Genomic DNA, 20,134 nt, shown 5'->3' with positions numbered 1-20,134 from the left:
AAACTTATCCAATGGAGGGCCTAGGTCATGTCCCATAGAGCAGAATACAATCTAATGGAGGGACTTGGTCATGTCCCATCAAGCAGAATCTTATCAAATGGATGAACTTGGACATGTTTGATGGAGTAGAATCTCATACAATGGATAGACTTGGACATGATGAATGGAGCAGAATCTCATCCAATGAATAGAGAAGCAGAATCTAATCCAATGGACGGATTTGGACATCTTGGATGTATTAGAAACTTATCCAATGGATGGACTTGGACATGTTGAATAAAGCAGAATCTAATTCAGTGGATAGACATGGACATGTTGGATGGAGCAGAATCTCAACCAGTTGATGGACTTGGACATGTTGGTTGGATGGAGCAAAATCTCATTCAATGGATGGCCTTGGACATGTGCAATTGAGCATAATTGCATCCAATGGATGGACTTGGACATGTTAGATGGAACAGAATCTCATCAAATGGATCGACTTGGACATGTTGGTTGGAGCATAATCTCATCCAATGGATTGACTTGGACATGATGTCTTATAAAGAAGAATTTCATTCAATGGATGGACTTGGACATGTTTGTTGGATGGAGCAGAATCTCATTCAATGGATGGACTTGGACATGTTGGTTGGATGGAGCAGAATCTCATTAATGGATGGACTTGGACATGTTGGTTGGATGGAGCAGAATTGCATCCAATGGATGCACTTGGACATGTTGGACGGAGCAGAATCTCATTCAATGGACAGACTAGGACATGTTGAATGGAACAAAATCTAATTCAATGGATGGACAAGTTTGGACATGTTGGTTGGATGGATCATAATCTCATTCAATGGATGGACTTGAAAATGTTGGTTGGATGGAGCAGAATCTCATTCAATGGATGGACTTGGACATGTTGGTTAGATGGAGAAGAATCTGATCCAATGGATGGACTAGGACATGTTGGTTGAATGGAGCATAATCTCATCCAATAGATTGACTTGGACATGATGTCTTATAGAGAAGAATCTCATTCAATGGATGGACTTGGACATGTTGGTTGGATGGAGCAGAATTGCATCCAATGGATGCACTTGGACATGTTGGACGGAGCAGAATCTCATTCAATGGACAGACTAGAACATCTTGAATGGAGCAGAATCTTATTCATTTGATGGACTTGGACATGTTGGTTGGATAAAGCAGAATCTAATTCAATGGATGGACTTGGTCATGTTGGTTTGATGGAGCAGAATCTCATTCAATGGATAGACTTGGACATGTTGGTTGGATGGAGCATAATCTCATCCAATGGATTGACAAGGACATGATGTCTGATAGAGAAGAATCTCATTCAATGGATGGACTTAGACATGTTTGTTGGATGTCCAGAGCAGAATCTAATTCAATGGATGGACTTGGACATGTTGGTTGGATGGAGCAGAATTGCATCCAATGGATGCACTTGGACATGTTGGACGGAACAGAATCTCATTCAATGAACAGACTAGGACATGTTGAATGTCAGAGCAAAACCTTATCCATTGGATGGACCTGGACATGTTGGTTGGATAGAGCAGAATCTTATAAAATGGATGGACTTGGACATGTTGGATGGAGCGGAATCACATCCAATGGACAGACTTGGATGGAGCAGAATCACATTCAACGCACAGACTTAGAAATGTTGGATGGATGGAGCTGAATCTCATTCAATGGATTGACTTGGACATGTTGGATGGAGCAGAATCTCATCCAATGGATTGACTAACTTGGACATGTATATATATATATATATATATATGCGACAAATTGAAACTAATTTACACAAAAGTGAAAGAATGGACAAGGTCTTACAGAAAAAGAAGATTATCAACAGCAAAAGACAGTCGAAAAGTCTGAAACGATATTTAACATCTTCAAAATTTGACTTTAATGAAACTGTGCCAATTGTAAAAAAATGTACCGATAAACGTTGTATGACTTGTCCAAATTTAATAGAAGAAAGTTCAATTTATTTCAAAAATGGAAAGCATTTTACTGTGAGGCAAAATATGTCTTGTAAAAGTTCAAACGTCATCTATTCTCTCATATGTTCAAATTGTGAGGAATTCTATGTTGGAGAGACAAAAAATGAACTGCGGACTAGAATGACTTTACATAGACAGCAAACCAACCATGAAGATTTAACACTCATCAGGGCAAACGACCATTTCCATCGTTGTTCTAATGGACGATTTAAAATATTTCCATTGTATATGGTCAATCGTCAAAATGATTTTCTCCGGAGGAAGAAGGAAGAATTATTCATAAACATTCTCAACCCGGGATTAAATGATAAATGATATTCTAATTTTAAAGTAACATTTTAAAGTCTTAAAATGACATTAGTAGTCTCCCTTGTATTTGTTAACGTCATACTATTGTTAACGTCAATCAATTGTTTTATTTATATACAAGTCACATTACCTGAAGATCTGCGGAAGCAGTGAAAGTACTAGTAAAAAAGTGATGCATTGAAACCGTTTTTATCTTTTAATAATTTTCTTATATATATATATATATATATATATAACATGTGTAATGGTTTACTTTTACAAATTGTGACTTGGATGGAGAGTTGTCTCATTGGCATTCATATCTTCTTATTATATCTGCATGTTTTTGTCGAGCCTTTGACTTTAGTCGAAAAAGCGAGACTAAGCGATCCTACATTCCGTCGTCGTCGGTGTCATCGGCGGCGTCCACAAATATTCACTCTGTGGTTAAAGTTTTTGAAATTTTAATAACTTTCTTAAACTATACTGGATTTGTACCAAACTTGGACAGAAGCTTGTTTATGATCATAAGATAGTATCCAGAAGTAAATTTTATAAAAAAATAAATCCATTTTTTTCAATATTTTACTTGTAAATGGACTTAGTTTTTCTGCGGGGAAACGTTACATTCACTCTGTGGTTAAAGTTTTTAAAATTTTAATAACTTTCTTAAACTATCCTGGGTTTGTACCAATCTTGGACAGAAGCTTGTTTATGATCATAAGATAGTATCCAGAAGTAAATTTTATAAAAAAATAAATCCATTTTTTCCATATTTTACATTTGAATGGACTTAGTTTTTCTGCGGGGAAACATAACATTCACTCTGTGGTAATAGTTTTTAAAATTTTAATAACTTTCTTAAACTATCCTGGGTTTGTACCAAAATTGGACAGAAGCTTATTTATGATCATAAGATAATATCCAGAAGTAAATTTTGTAAAAAAATAAATCCATTTTTTCCATATTTTACATTTGAATGGACTTAGTTTTTCTTCCAGTTAACATTACATACGTGTAAAGTCTGCAGTTAAAGTTTTTAAAGCATTTATTAGATTCATAAACTATGCTGGATTTTTACCAAACTTAGACAAAAGATTCTTACAATCAAAAGATTGTATCAAGAGGAATATTTTTATTGATTTTTTTCCTCATTTTTGTTGAGCCTGCCATTTACAGCAAAAGTAGGCGAGACACTGGGTTCCGCGGAACCCTTACAAATTTTATTTATATTGTGTATTCTGTCTAAGAGCTTGTGTTGTATTTTTGGGACCTGTAAGTTGTGTAACTAACAAAGCAAGATTATATGTTAGTCCTACAATTTTTGCCGGTCCTTCATGTACAAAAAGTTACTGTTTTCAAAATTTTCAGAACACTTTGAACAGGTGACTGAATTCACTGAAAAGTATGGTATGAATAATGAAAAATAAACAAATTGATGTCCAATTTGTATTTAATTCCAAGGACGTTAGCTAGTCAGCAGCTGGTCTTGAAGCGACGAAGCAGCGCATCTATTTTGAACGGACAAATATCTAATTTTTAATAAGGGACAAGCTCTGATGGCCCATGTCCCCAGTTTGGAACAGCCGTTTGACGTCAGAGTTATCTCAGACTAGAATGCACTGTTATTGTTAAGCAGACTACACGAATGAATTTTATTTTTACAGAACATTCGGTCTGGTAAGCCTCCTAGCTTTACCAGACCGAATAAAATTTAACCAGACCAATTTTTTTTTTACATCTAATTGTATATTATCCGACAAAAAACAACAAACATATGACTTTGTTGTGCCCTACTCCTCCCCAAAATGCACAAAAACAAAATGATGTAACAAGAGGGTATATTGTTATGAAAGTTGTGCACAATTGCTTGAATGCATTTCACTTCAGTGAAGAGTAATGTCCCATTTTATTGGATTTTGACAATGTTTGTGAACTAAACATAATTTAGAGTTTCTGTATAAAATATTATTTCCTGTTTCTTCTTTCTTTTTCATATATCTTTTGGTTTTTAATTCTAGTGTTTATATTTCATAGCTGAATTTTGTGATCTGCTTGGATTTTTATTCAATTATTGTATTTAATCGGCAAACCCGGAATTATCCTTATCCGTTCCCAGAATCTGATCCAGTTTTATTTACATTTCTGGTTGTGCCAATGATGGCAGCCATTGTTGTTTTTGATAGTCAGATTATGTTTTTACCCGGATTTACACATTATTGATTGGCGATTTTCGGCATAAAGCTAGCTGTTGAACAAAATAAACATCGCTGTGATGAATAATCATGATAATAAAGATGAAAATGAATTTGAGATTGTTTTGCAATTTTGGTAGAATGTAAGAAAAATCCATGAAAGAAAAACACCAGACATTCGGACCGGAATTCAACAAAATTTTACCAGACCGATCCATTATTCACCGGATTTGTCAGACATATTTTGTGTAGTCTGGTTAAGGAATTATATATTGTATATACAATGGAATTATAGTTAACCCGTACCATTGTTAACTCGAACCAACGTCATCTCGTACCATAAAAAAAAAACTCGTACCAATGCAAACTCGTACCACTACTAACTCGTACTAACTTATTTAAATGCATTTGTATGGTGTTTAATGATGAATATATACTGTTATTTCACTCAATACCTCTTAAGTCTGTAAAATGTATATAATTTGAAAGTACAATGACCAATTTGTAGCTACAAATGTAATGTTCCTTGTGTATTGGATAGACAATACCGTGGCAGATTTGCTTTGTTGTCTCCCTTGAATACACTCTTTTTTAAACTTTTACTGATAACTATTGGATTTAATTTTTAATCATTCCAAATCAGTTACATTGAATAGATTTGGGTACTTTTCTTTTGTTTCTCAAAGGAATTTTATTCATTGAAAGAATTAATTTATTGTGTTTTAAAGGTTGTAAATTGTTTATGACCAACAGTTAAAAGTATGAAATCTATTATATAATATTCAGTACAAGGTCATGAATTACGTCTACATAATGTTATCAAAATATGACAATACTTTTAAAATAAGAAGTAAACTCATATCAGCTTGTGTTTTGATAATCAAGAATTTCCTGATAAAAATAAACATTATATATTTAATTCCAAGCTGTTAAAGTATATAACAACAATTAAAATGTAATAATATGATTAAACAAGTTGATTAGTTAATAATCACACAATTAAAGGAATGTATTAATTTAATCACACAATCAAAGTTATTAATATTAATTAGCAGGGTAATTAAGAAAATATCGTATTTTTGTCTAAGTTTTCATTAAAATCCAGTATAAAATTCCAGTAATTCAACTTTTTTTTATTAAGTTTACAAAGAAAAAACACCATAAAACATTCATATTTTTGAATATATATATATATTTTTAATGGTACGACTTCCCAGTGGTACGACTTTACGTTGGTACGAGTTAACTTTTTTGGTACGAGTTAACATGGTACAATTTTCCGTTGGTACAAGTTAACTTGCAATGTATCTATATAACTCTAAAAGACTTATTCATGTTTTGTAGATGTATATATATAGTGTATCTAGGCCAAAGGCTCTTCCAGAAGGTTTCAGATATGTTGAAATGTATCTACAAGGGAAAATACATTTATAATTTGAAATCCTATAGTCGCCGTCAGCTGAAATTCGTAGCGGTTATCGGTAAAAATAATCTAAACTATCAATCGCGTTCACTCGAGATATAGTTTTTCACATTCCATTCATAAATCGCAAAAAGAAAAACCACTACTGGCCTACCTTTTAAGTGATCACACTGTAATAATCCTGACCTTCACATTTTCCATTGTAATTCCGTCATCTTCGTTTCTATGAGGATCATTTGTTTACATATGACATTAGTCACTGTACGCAGTTTCCTGAAATGTTCCTTTCATTGATGTGATAAGGTTTCCCGCGCTTTATGCAACTTTTATGAAATTGAACTCCACTGAAACACTTCCGGTAAAAACAATGGCTGATTCCACCATTCAAAATTGTCTATGAAAAAGTGAAGGTCAGGATTATTACAGTGTGATCACTTAAAAGGTAGGTCAGTAGTGGTTTTTCTTTTTGCGATTTATGAATGGAATGTGAAAAACTATATCTTGAGTGAACACGATTGATAGTTTAGATTATTTTTACCGATAACCGTTACGAATTTCAGCTGACGGCGACTATAGTCCAAGACCGAATCCATGACAAGTCGCCCCACTGGCAAGTCGCCCCACACCTAATCGCCCCACTTTTTTACCAACTCGCCCCACTTTTTAAAAAAACGCCCCAACCTGGATTACCAACTCGCCCCACTTGTTAAATGTGTTAAATCCCGTTAATATTACTCCTGAAAACTCGCCCCACTGAATGGAAAACGATAAAATCTAGATTAACATATTATTAACCAGGATGAATTTAGTAACGCCAACACGCCCCACTCATGGAAAAAGATGGTATCCCGTTGTATATAAGTTAAATTCCGTGAATATTACTCCTGCCAACTCGCCCCACTTATGGAAAACGATAATATCTAAATCCTGATTAATATATTATTAACCAGGATGAATGAAGTAATGTCAACTCGCCCCACTTATGGAAAAAGATGTTATCCCGTTGTATTTAAGTTAAATTCTGTGAATATTACTCCTGCCAACTCGTCCCACTTATGGAAAAAGATGCTATCCCATTGAAAACCTTATAGAAACTTCTTATATTATTCCTTTTTTTTAATATAGCAGTAAGAAGTGAGTATTAATATTTCGGTAACGTGAATGTCAACTAGCCCTCTTTATGAATAGTACAAGTATGAATAGAAAACACAACACGCTTATGGTAAATGTATGAATAGGCATTCTCTTTGATATTTACTTGAAAGAAACATTTGCCTTTCTCTGATTGCTCATTAGTGTTGAATTATTCTTAATTCAGAGACAAAAGTAATCAATCTGGTAATTGCTATGATAACAAATTGCTGTTAATTGAAATCCGTTAAATTATTATGATATATTGCATTATGATACAATTAACAGGTTTCTTTTCAATTGTTATGCAAATAACTAATCTTAAAAAAATACAGTTATTCTTCAACAATACGAAAATTATTTTTAGAATTATAATCTCAGTATATATATAATAGTAATTAAATAAATTTTCGGTTTGTTTGTATTCTGTGTAGATTAGTTTTTATTTAAGTGGGGCAAGTTTTTATTTTTAATTTTATAAATATTACCGTTTTCCATTAAGTGGGGCGAGTTGGCAGGAGCAATATTAAACATGATTTAACCAATTTCACATGTGGGGCGATTTTTTAAAAAGTGAGGCGAGTTGGTGATCCAGGTTGGGGCGTTTTTTTTTTTAAAGTGGGGCGAGTTGGTGAAAAAGTGGGGCGATTAGGTGTGGGGCGACTTGCCAGTGGGGCTACTTGTCCTGCTTCCTCCAAGACCTACATTTTGAAGTCCAAGATTATTTCTTGTAAAATTATTTGTCTTTTATCAAGGATAAATTCTTAAAAAAATATATATATTTCTTAATAAATAACAACCTGGGTTTTCTAATAAGAATCCTGTTAGTAAATGTGGCGAACTTTCTTCTAAACTTGCACAAAATTCATGAAATGCTCCAACACCTTTCTTAGATAAAATGTCTAAAAACACTTCACATTGTACTTTACGACCACCAGACTCTAGTATTTGTCTTTCTTCTGATTGTGTTATAACTTCGTTTTTTATCAGTCGTGGTAAAACTCTGTTTACATCCAAATCTCTTAGTATAGCTGCCTTATGTTGACCAAGAAGACGGGCAACAGTGTTTTTGCCCGCCATCTTGTCTACTTTGATTACGGTCAATCCATTTTGCGGATCAACTTTAATATATTTGTGAAACGATCAAATTAAACGAAACGAAATCAGAAATATAATACAACATGATACAACTTATCGGCGATATGAATCAGTATGGAACAAGAATGAACGGAGAAATACATACATGAAAAGGGCCTTCTTACTCAGACGATTAATGATTTGAGAAAAAATTAATGATGTTTGTTGGAAGTAGGACAAATCGCCCCACTGGCAAATCGCCCCACACCAAACCCCTCCACTTTTTCACCAAATCGCCCCACTTTCATAAAAACGCCCCAAACTGGTTTACCAACTCGTCCCAACTTTTTAAAAAATCGCCTCAATTGTGAAAAAGGTCAAATCCCATTATTTTTTATATTGTCAACTCGTCCCACTTAATGAACAAAGGTAGAATCTAAATGATTATATAATTTTCATGTCTGCCAAATCGCCCCACTTAAAAACGAAAATTTATCAAATTATCTTTATTGACTATGAGGTGGTATGACTCAACTCTTCTATTTTTCATACTGAGTGGCCGGGGCGAGTTGGCAAGACTCAATTCATTAGGATTTCTCTATTTTTTTCACAAGTGGGACTAGTTGCCTTTCATGTCACAGAAATCAAGGATTTGTATAGAAACTAGTGGGGAGAGTTGGTAGACCTTATTTCAGAGGGATTTTTACCCTTTTTCAAAAATGGAGCAAGTTATCCAACCTGTTTTCAATGGAATTTTAACCTTTTTCGTAAGTGGGGCGAGTTGGTGAAAAAGTGGGACGATTAGGTTTGGGGTGATTTGTCAAGGATTCATGTTTGTTTAACGTCCAGTGTCAAATATCTTAATCTGCTTGATCTGAATGTGTACTTTGCAGGGCCAGTATATGACATCAATAGTAACGGGAGAGAGGCGCTGGAAAATTAGTCCAACGTTGTGAGAGCAACCGAAGTCTTAAACTTTAAAAGCTCTCAATTGTCTTGGCACACACCAGGGGCGTAGCTACCCGGAGGCACGACAGCACGTGCATCCACGTCGTTTTCACAAAAAAAAAAAAAAAAAAAAAAAAACAGAAGAGAGAGATGAGTTGGTCAATCGGAATCAGACAGCGTGATGCATGTATTATCATGATTATGATATTTGTTTAACGTTTGGAGACTGTTAGTGTTGGTGTCTTTTCCGTCTATCCTGGATATCAGTTTGACAACCTAGATACAAGTGTTGATGAAGCTGTTCATGCAGAAAAAGATCGTAGCTCCGCAGTTGCGTGCACATTGATTCGGCATGCAAAAAAGAAATGACAAAATATTTTTTTTTTATAATATTGAATGCTAAAGGAAACACCTATGATGTCATTTTTTTAATTGATGAAATATCATTAAATAACGACATTTGGTTTCAAAATATTTTTTTTTTTTGGAGATTATGACAATTTCGGAAGGTAACTTGTATCTTTTAGATTTGAATTTGTAATACTCAGTCTAAGATATGTAGTTGGGGCACATTTTACAGTGTACAGTTCATCAGTTTGCAGTTTGGAATGAGATGTACCAATCGACCTTAGAATCATCAGATCCCTTCAATATCGTTGAAAATATGCCGAGGCGATGTGGTTATTAGACTACCGGAGCCAATCACCCTGCAACCGTGCTGCAACCACGCCAAAACAGTATTGGAAAGTCTAATTATTTTTTGCGTTCATAGACCATATGATAAGGGAACTGGAGAGTGGAGTCGCGTCAAGTTATCAGAAAATCGCTTTTTTGCGCTGTATCTGCTTCATCGTGTTGTAGGAAATATCACAAACGAACAAATCTCAATATTGTCTGAGACATACGAAACTGACCTCTGGCATGTAATTTTGACGAATTCAATTTTGAGTTCGCTCGATGGCGAACAAGTACGCAGGTTTATAACATCTCGCTAGTGCTACCATGCCATGCCATGATGGCCCTGAGATCTATCAGTCACGGTACTACGTATGTAATTGAAAACAAATGTAGTACGATCAACAATGAACATCGAATTTACATAGCATTACTGCATATTCATAGGGATTTCAGTGTGAATGTTGACAATAGAGAAGTTTGTTTCTGCCCAGACCCGAAGAGCAGATTTTGGAAAATTTTGAGTAAATTCTGTATCACAAATATGTGTTGTTTATGTATTACTATATTCAGAAGATTTATTAATAGTTTTACATTCATCAATTTTTATCTACATATAGCTCCTCTTTTGACCGTCCTATGACCGAAAACAGAAAAAAAAAAATTCTGCATAATAGGGTCCCAACATTTTTTCTTGCTTCCACATCGTTTCTTTCTAGCTACGCCCCTGCACACGATATTGTTTGATGGTCTTTGACTATTTACATTGATTGAATTTGCTAGGTGGAATTTTCATTGAAGCACCGGTAAAGCACCAGCAAAGGAGTAAGTGCGGTAAGGGCCGAATTTACCCTGAATTTCAGGTTCATCTGACGGAAGATTTTGGACACTTTTTAAACACTTAAAAGTGTCTATTTCAGTTGATTCAATTAGTTTCTGTGAAAGATTTTAACTGATTAAGTCATTAAGAACGCTCCGATCCAGGCTTAGATATGAAAAATCTATCAAATATGCCACAAAATGTCACATTTTATATGGTTTTTGTCAAAAATGAAAGTGGCCGCATCCGTGTTCATCTTTAACCTTTATATATATTATGTATTATCATCAAATACAACTTACATTTCAATATTAAGAATTGAACACAAATGCGGCCACTTTCATTTAAGACTGAAACCGTCTAAAATTTAATCAAAAAGCTAAAATTGTGAAGATTTCAGTAGTTTAACATAACTTAATAATGTTCGTACCCGATATATGTGCATTATATTGTCAAAAACAGCCCATATTTGTGTAGCTAAAACATTCTCCTTTCCAATAAATAAGTAAACGTTTACATTTTAACCATTTTGAAAAACTGCTATGTTTTGGAGCCAAAAAGGGCCGGGTCTTCAAGTACTGGACCTATTCCTTTATCTACAAAGTTTGTTGTTATATAGTCACTAAATTGTTTGGCTATTATTTGTCGTTTTGGACTCTCCCTGACTAATACTGAGTCTTGTGGTAAAGCTGGTACTAAGCACTACTAACTCCCAGGCCACCTTGTAGAGAAAAGTAAGTCTACTGTGAAGCTGACGACGTCTGTTTTCCAGTGTCGGAAGTTTTTGTTCATTTATAATCCTCCTTATACTACTCCTCTCTCTGCTTGTGTAATCCACAATGTTGAAACGCACTGCTTGTCTCTGGACTCGTTCACGTGCATGCATGTCCTTCATTAAGTAAGGGTCCCATACTATGAACGCGTATTCTAAGGGGACGACCATTTGATATTAAGGGGGAGGGGGGACAGGAGGATTTTGAAAATAAATAACTTGAAGCCTAAAATATTCACAAACATTAATTGTTTGTTCTGTGGTTATTTGAAAATAAATAACCTGACTTACAATGTATTGAAAATAAATAACTCGGCGGGTCTTTTAAGCCATTTTATAAATGCTATTCGAAAGTATGAGATGGCACCAGATTTTTCATAAAATTCATCTTTAAAAAAAAAATGTTCGGGAAAATCCTTAACAAATCTTTTAATAATAAAAGTATAAATATTATTTAAATAAACTTGAAATGTCTGAAAATGGGTTTCATTTAACTTGAGGTATATTATCTCAGGAACACTTATCTCACTATTTTACAAGACCGTGCCTACATTGAGGCAAATGCCTCATGTAGGAAATTTCAAAACCGAAAGCTTGTCTTCATATCAAATTGTTGTCACGCCAGTTCTGTTCTCCCTCGGACGTAGCCTCGTGTTTTTCGGGGTCCATGTTTTTAATTTATTTTTCGTTTTCATTGTTAAAGTTGTTTTTTGTTTTGTGTTTTATCTGTTTCAGGATTTGTCTTTTGTTCATTGCTCGGGTCCTCAATGCTCTTCAACTTTGTACTTTTGGCTTTCGAACTTTTCTATCTGAGCGTCACTGATGATTCTTATGTAGACGAAACACGCGTATGGCGTATTAAATTATATAAGCCTGGTACCTTTTGATAGCAATTATCTGTGTGTTTCTCTGTCATGTATGTTCTCCAATTTATTTGTATTGTAGTCCTGTCATGTATTGTTGTACCTTTAATGTTATATTTAGCATTGCCATAAAAGCAGGAGGTTTGGCTAGCCAGAAAACCAGGTTCAACCCACCATTTTTCTTAAAATGTCCTATACCAAGTCAGGAAAATGGGCATTCTTATATTATAGTTCGTCTCTGTGTGTTGCATTTTAGTGTTGTGTCGTTGTTCTCCTCTTATATTTGATGTGTTTCCCTCAGTTTTAGTTTGGAACCCGGATTTGTTTGGGTTTTTTTTCTCAATCGATTTATGAAATTCGAAAAGCGGTATGCTACTGTTGCCTTTATTTACGCTTAAGTTTTCTAGATCTTTTCGTTTTAATTAGTTTTGAATGATAAAAGACAAAAAGAAAATGTGTTCTTGTCGTTATTGTGTTCTTATTATATATATGCTTGGTCCATCTGCCATTTTGTGCTTCTTTGGTAAATAGCTGTTGTTTTTCTAGTGATGTAAGATAATAAAACAATGTTGACTGTTGTATATTTTACATTATTACCTATTAGTCTGTTTGAGTTGTTCACGAATCGTTGTCAATATCATAGAATTTGATGAGACTGTCATACAAGTGAGAGGTTTAGCTACTTATCAAAACATGTTCAATCAACCATTTTCTACTACGGCAATGCCTGTACCAAGTCAAAAATATGACAGTTGTTATCCAATCGTTTGATGTGTTTGAGGTTTAGACATTTGATTAGGGATTTTCCGTTTTGAATTTTCCTCGGAGTTCAATATTTTTGTGATTTTACTTTTTAATTAAAATATGTTTAACCTTTACTACGTTTTATACTTTTCGTGAACTACATACGATACTATAAATAAAACAGACACAGATCGAAGTGGCCATGACATTTTTCTAACACAAAGAAATGAACAAATAATCTTAGTAGTAGTAAAGGAATTTCATCTGTATTTAAACGAAAACCCACTCGATAAAAAGAAACAAACGTAGGTGATTAAATGATACCCCTCCTCCTATAACATCCTAAAATCAAAAGAAACAAACGTAGGTGATTAAATGATACCCCTCCTCCTATAACATCCTAAAATCAAAAGAAACAAACGTAGGTGATTAAATGATACCCCTCCTCCTATAACATCCTAAAATCAAAAGAAACAAACGTAGGTGATTAAATGATACCCCTCCTCCTATAACATCCTATAATCAAAAGAAACAAACGTAGGTGATTAAATGATACCCCTCCTCCTATAACATCCTATAATCAAAAGAAACAAACGTAGGTGATTAAATGATACCCCTCCTCCTATAACATCCTAAAATCAAAAGAAACAAACGTAGGTGATTAAATGATACCCCTCCTCCTATAACATCCTATAACATGACAAGTTGCAGTTGCCTTCATTTTTTTTGTTATTGACTATACCGATGCTTTTCTGTATGAACAAAGCTACGATGCAAAAACAACTATTTTCAAATTTCATCAGCTATGAGAACATTGAGAAGGTTAGCTTTTAGGAAAACAAATTATTACTTGTAATCACTATGAAAGTTCACTCTAAAACGAAAGTAAGATAAACTTACTAAAATTCTGCGTATATTGATAAAAATTGGTTTTACTATTGACAAATGATGAACTTAAACTTATTTTTAGAACAGTGGATTTCCGTTGATATGAGAGGATTTATAGTCAGTGCGAAAATTTAATTGCGCAGTTTATATTGAACACCAGACAGAACAGTTTTATTTTTAGTTGAATTTAGGACACTGATTTTTAAATACAAGGTAATGATAATATTAGTAATACTAGTAAGATGGGGATTTATTTACTTGATATCTATACAATGTGAAACATGCAGTTGTTCTGAAATATTGTTCATTCAACAAAAAACACCATACTTCTACTACAACTATCGAAAAATGTTGCTTTTTTCGAGCTGACATTTTTGTATATAAAATTATAAACTGTTAATTTACGCCAAGGTTCTATATCTCGTTTCGCTTTAATGAGTTTTGAATGACAAAAGACATCTGTGAACATTTGGGACTCTTGGATCAATAGTTTTCTTGTGAGAAGCATCAGTCTATCAAGGAAATCATAATACGAAATACAAGCCCTGGAATATTGTATCAAATGGGAGATGTGTATATTTTCCGTATGCACGGCGCTGCTGGAATATTGCTACATAGAAATGGAAAGTTCACAATTCGGAAGCTAAAATCATCTTTTTTTCGTTAAGTTTTGTTTTCAACTGACCCTCACTGTCAATTTCTAGATGCAAGTCAAGATGTGAGACAGATTTTACTGTATCTGTTGTAACCTTCTCTCAAGTCCGATGGTATAGATTCTTTCAATGTAGTCACACATTTTGAGTTATTTAGTGAGAGAACATCATCTTTATAGCGGAAGCTAAAGTTAAGGGATACCGCTTACTTCTCTCTTCCTTAGAAGTTCCTGTATGAAGTCAGCATCATACGAATAAATGAACAAGTCGTCAATTAACTTAATAAGAGGAGCCAAGTTTGTTCCCAGGGGAATGCCGATTAATTGTTGGAAATGACGTCCTCCTACCGTAACAGATATGTTGTCAATCAAGAACAGAAGCATCTTGCTAATGTCCGTTTCAGAAAATTGGTTGATTTTTAAAAAATCCAAAGTGGATTCTTTTTAAAATATATTGCATGGTGAAATGTTTATGTTCACTACGCCTACTAACTGTATCTTAGAGTAATCAGTGCACATGTATATTTATATGTTAATGAAATACGTTTATGTTTCAGGGTTTGAAATGGCAAATTTCCCACATGACGTAAAGACACAAAGTGGACTGACCGGTATATATAACGAGAAAGTGACCAATGTGGAACGTATGGCAAGACCGATGGGCAGTAGTGGTGGCAGTGCAAATGTCCCATTTGTTAATCACCAGGGCGTGAGGTACAGTCTCTCTTAATGTCCCATTTGTTATAATCACCAGGCCGTAAGGTACAGTCTCTCTACTGTCTAATGTTAATTACGTTGAAACATATAATATTCTACCATTGATAATCAGTATTTGAAGAAAATATGAATGCAAATGGCATTAGGTACCACTTTTCATAGGCTAAATTTATGTAAACCATCCATGATAAATTTTTCACAAAATACTGTTTTCAATTTCTGTTTTTTAGAGTAACAACGGACCAGGGAAATCAATACCTTATTCATAAAGGTGATGGCTATGGAATTTCCAGTCAAACGGTTGTAACTGACGCAAAACATATGTCCAATCAATGGCAATCTATGGGGTCTCGTGACGTTGGCGGTAACCAAAATGTCGGGAGTTATGTTGGAACTGGCGGTGCAAATTACAAACTACTTTCTGATAATTGTATACATGGAGCCGGAAGGATGTTTAAAAAGTGATAAATAATCAATGCTATGACATCACTCACAATTTATTAACAAGCTTATTGTGTATTTAAATTCTATTTATCTATGATAATTAATGTTCTTTTCCCCTATACATATGTTTCTTCTATATGCCCCTTGTGGGCCTTTTATTGTTAATAAAATCTGATATTGCCTCTTGTTCCTGTTATATGAAAAAGACGGATTAGAATTTAGACCAAGCTCATGATTGATTTTTTTTTATTCTAAAACCACTTGTTGGTATGATAAGGGTTATGTCCTTCCTGTTGTATTTTATGACGGCATAATATTATACTAAACCCTTAACGGGAAGAATTTAAGACGCAATCATTGAATTAGAATAATTGAATTGAGGTCTGGTACGGGAACGAACTGCATCTACTTGCCGACCTTTTCTTATTTTCATATGAATCGGAATTCCTTCGGGCACTTGTGAAAAAGAAGAAGATAAAAAAAGCCAGGTCATTTAATTTCATATTGTGATATACATGAGATTATGTGCTTTTCATCAACAATCCAAATGTCTCTGATTAGTTTCCATTAATATATCCCCCACAACTAGAACATTAAGTTAACACGGCTTCATTAGCATCCTTTTTAGATTTATATACCTCGAATGTGACATACACGGTCATCTCAGTGCCAGAATCTATGACAAACGAGACAATTTTAATTTTGAAATTATCAATAGTTTCCACCTTAGTAGCATTATACTAACTTCACCTGCATATGGGGTATACAATTCCCAATGCATTCCTGATTCAGAATATTATCAAAATAGATATAGGAAGATGTGGTGTGAGTGCCAATGAGACAACTCTCCATACAAATAACAATTTAAAAAGTAAACCATTATAGGTTAAAGTACGGCCTTCAACACGGAGCCTTAGCTCACACCGAACAACAAGCTATAAAGGGCCCCAAAATTACTAGTGTAAAACCATTCAAACGGGAAAACCAACGGTCTAATCTATATAAACAAAACGAGAAACGAGAAACACGTATATATTACATAAACAAACGACAACTACTGTACATCAGATTCCTGACTTAGGACAGGTGCAAACATTTGCAGCGGGATTAAACGTTTTAATGGATCCAAACCTTCTCCCTTTTTCTGAAACAATAGCATAACATCACAACAAAGACATACGATAAAATATCAATTGGCAGACTTAACTCAATCAAAAAACGTATGATTAAACAATGAACGAATAAATTTGATCTGCGATATCTGAATACAAATGCACAGTTAATTAAATATTAGAGACAAACATTCATGACCAAAAAGCTAACAAACAAATTCAAAAACAGGACATGACTGAGAAATATTTAACCAATCAATGTTTACTTTAGAAAAAACCGGTTTTTTTATAATCTTGAAGTTTATACAAATGTTGTAAGAATAAGTGAAGATATTACAAATAATCAAAGCTGGTGTACAGACAAAAAGCATACAGCAACTACTGAGACTTTGTTAAACGACACCAGTGTCTAGTTGGAAAGGTGGTGAACCAGGGGTAAGTCAAAGAACGTCTAATCCTTTATCTTAAAAAGTTCATTGGAAGGTATCCAGATTTTGTTTTATAAATATTCCGTATCGACATCACAAAAATTACACCGTATGATCTTGAAGTTTAGATTCTGAGAACTGACATACGGTTTATGATCTTAACAACATGTTATAGTATTCTTGTATTTGTGTTTATGAATATTAATTTTACTTTTTATTCTGTTATTGGTGGTATCCATAAAGATTTGACTTGGTTCGATCTGTATTTATACATCCCGTCATTGCGTAATCATACGGTAATGTTCTAATATAATTTATGTACTTGTGTCTTTCATTTTGGTTAATATGCTTTGTATAGCTACATTCCTTTTTGTGTTTCTTTGTTACGTCATATGACGTATCCCTGTATACATTCCGTCATCGTGTTACTGTGCTGGAGTATTTTTTTCTTGTGTTCTATTTGTTGGTTTTATAGTAATTAAGATAATAACAAAATGTTGACTGCTATACCCCCATTTTTTACATTGTTACCTATTATGTCTGGGTTTTTTTGTTCGCACATCGTTGTAAATATAATGGAATTTCATGCGACTGTCATACACGTGAGAGGTTTAGCTAGCTATAAAACCAGTTTTTAATTCACCATTTTCTACATAAGAAAATGCCTGTACCAAGTAAGAATTGTGACAGTTGTTGTCCATTCGTTTGAAATGATTGAGCTTTTGAAATCTTTGCATCTATAAAAATATTTGGTAAAGATTTTAAATAACTTGTGCATGTTACGTAATCTTTCCCTTTAAATAAAATATTAGTATACGTTCATTGACAAACGTCAATACAGACACGGATGGCGCCAAAGAAACGTCATCGTTCAGAATAAGGAAAATTAACAATAGGGAACGAGAAAATCGGCCCTTTTGTCGAAAACTTTTCCATAGTGTTTCTCGTGTTAAACTGAAGTATCTTTTTTTTCCCAACAAATAAATATTCTTTATTCTTCAAATTGCTTGGTACATGTTTACTTCATTGTCCAAGCTTCAATAATCTTAATCTAAGAAAGGGCAATTATTTCTGTTTGTATTTAATTTGTTCAAAGTTATATTACTTCTTTTAAATTACGGCAGAACAGATTTGAAGAAATCTTGTCAGTTATATACTTAACGACGAGATAGCACCGCAAAGATAACGGTGTTATTGCATTGATAAATTTAATAGAATTTAGACGGGTCTTTACTGAGTTGGCTATTTATTTTTATGCCCCACCTACGATAGTAGAGGGGCATTATGTTTTCTGGTCTGTGCCTCCGTTCGTTCGTCCGTCCGGTTAAAGATTTTGGTCAAGGTAGTTTTTGAAGAAGTTGAAGTCCAATCAACTTGAAACTTAGTACACATGTTTCCCATGATATGATCTTTCTAATTTTAATGCCAAATTATATTTTTGACCCCAATTTCATGATCCACTGAACATAGAAAATGATAGTGGGAAGTTCAGGTTAAAGTTTTTGGTCAAGGTAGTTTTTGATGAAGTTGAAGTCCAATCAACTTGAAACTTAGTACACATGTTCCCCATGATATGATCTTTCTAATTTTAATGCCAAAATATAGTTTTGACCCCAATTTCATGGTCCACTGAACATAGAAAATGATAGTGCGAAGTTCAGGTTAAAGTTTTTGGTCAAGGTAGTTTTTGATGAAGTTAAAGTTACACCAACTTGAAACTTAGTACACATGTTCCCTATGATATGGTCTTTCTAACTATAATTCCAAATTAAAGTTTTGACCCCATTTTCACGGTCCACTGCACACAGAAAATGATAGTGCGAGTGGGGCATCCGTGTACTATGGACACATTCTTGTTTTCTTCTAATTTCAGGCTATCCTTTGGGTAGACATAACTAACTTCTTTGTTTCAAAAGATAAACACATACAGATTTGAAAAATTAAACATTTGGAATATTTTCTTAACATATATAAGTATGTTCTAAATCTGTATAAAAATTCTTTGGAATAATCCATTTTATCCAAGATTGTAGAATATGAACAGCATTATTTGCAACGGTTTATTTGCAGTATAGTTTTCTAATTTAAAAAAAAAACTTTCATAATTTTTTTTTGGCTTGATCAATCTTCATTCGGGGTTTCAATAATTAGCGACAATAAGCGTTAAGAATCGACAAGAAGCGACAAAAAGCGCATAAAAGCGACAAAAGTCACCAAGAAGCGACAAGGAGAAGAATATAGCAACAAGAAGTAAAATTTAGTGAGAAACAACAGAATAAACTTCGTGTTTTTCTCCCCTTGATTTATCAAGGATGTGTTAAAAAAGTAATATACTTTCAGTTTTAAAACAGCATAGTGTATAGATGAATGAACGATTTATGTGGTGTGTGCATGGTTGGTGTAAGTCAGTAAGATTCAACCCAAATTATAAGATAAAAGTCATGATAATTATAATGTAATCTTGATTTATTTCAGACTAAAAAGGGCAATATACATATATATAAATACATGCCACGAAATGTTCTGTCTAAACTGGATAAAAGATCATAAAAGGTTCAAATATTCACATCATTTATTAATAAAATACAAAAGCATACATTCATGTTTGAACAAAAAAGGGGATCCTTTTTATCCTTTTTATTTTTTTTATTTCCATTTATTTCTAGTTTTTCTATGATGCACCTTTAGTATAATCAGATGACTTAGTTTCGATAATGAAACCTAATGTCATTTTAAAAAAAGAGGGGTCTATGAAACGCAGTCGTTCCCCCTGTATCTGTATCGTAAGCCCTTTGATGACATTCCTTATCCTCGTGGACAAGAATCATTTAGATGACATTGTTAGTGTTTTAAATTAGTGTGAATGTATAAATAATAATACATTTTAGTAACGTGTTGGTCAAAATAGGGTACGACTTGCTTGAGTACGAGTTGTCGTT

General features: G+C 33.8%; 2 protein-coding genes across 13 annotated transcripts in view; one reads left to right on the top strand and one right to left on the bottom strand.

The window, feature by feature from the left end:
* LOC139496443 (tight junction protein 1-like) overlaps nucleotides 1–8,170 on the bottom strand; it is a 100,174-nt gene extending 92,004 nt beyond the window's left edge. For all 12 annotated transcript variants that reach the window (XM_071285041.1, XM_071285038.1, XM_071285042.1 and 9 more), the window contains exon 1: nucleotides 7,856–8,170. In XM_071285041.1, the coding sequence (XP_071141142.1) occupies nucleotides 7,856–8,135 (280 nt within the window). In that variant the 5' untranslated portion in view covers nucleotides 8,136–8,170. The remainder of the gene's footprint in view (nucleotides 1–7,855) is intronic.
* Nucleotides 8,171–13,917: 5,747 nt separating this feature from the next.
* LOC139496442 (uncharacterized) lies at nucleotides 13,918–15,774 on the top strand. Its single transcript, XM_071285037.1, has 3 exons — nucleotides 13,918–14,055; nucleotides 15,052–15,208; nucleotides 15,442–15,774. Exons 2-3 carry the CDS (start codon nucleotides 15,060–15,062, stop codon nucleotides 15,674–15,676), a joined length of 384 nt encoding a protein of 127 aa, XP_071141138.1. The 5' UTR covers nucleotides 13,918–14,055; nucleotides 15,052–15,059; the 3' UTR covers nucleotides 15,677–15,774.
* The last annotated feature ends 4,360 nt before the right edge of the window (nucleotides 15,775–20,134 follow it).

This window comes from Mytilus edulis, chromosome 11 (assembly GCF_963676685.1).
Source record: "Mytilus edulis chromosome 11, xbMytEdul2.2, whole genome shotgun sequence".
NCBI classification, from domain to species: Eukaryota; Metazoa; Mollusca; class Bivalvia; order Mytilida; family Mytilidae; genus Mytilus; species Mytilus edulis.
This window is presented reverse-complemented; position numbering and strand designations above follow the sequence as displayed.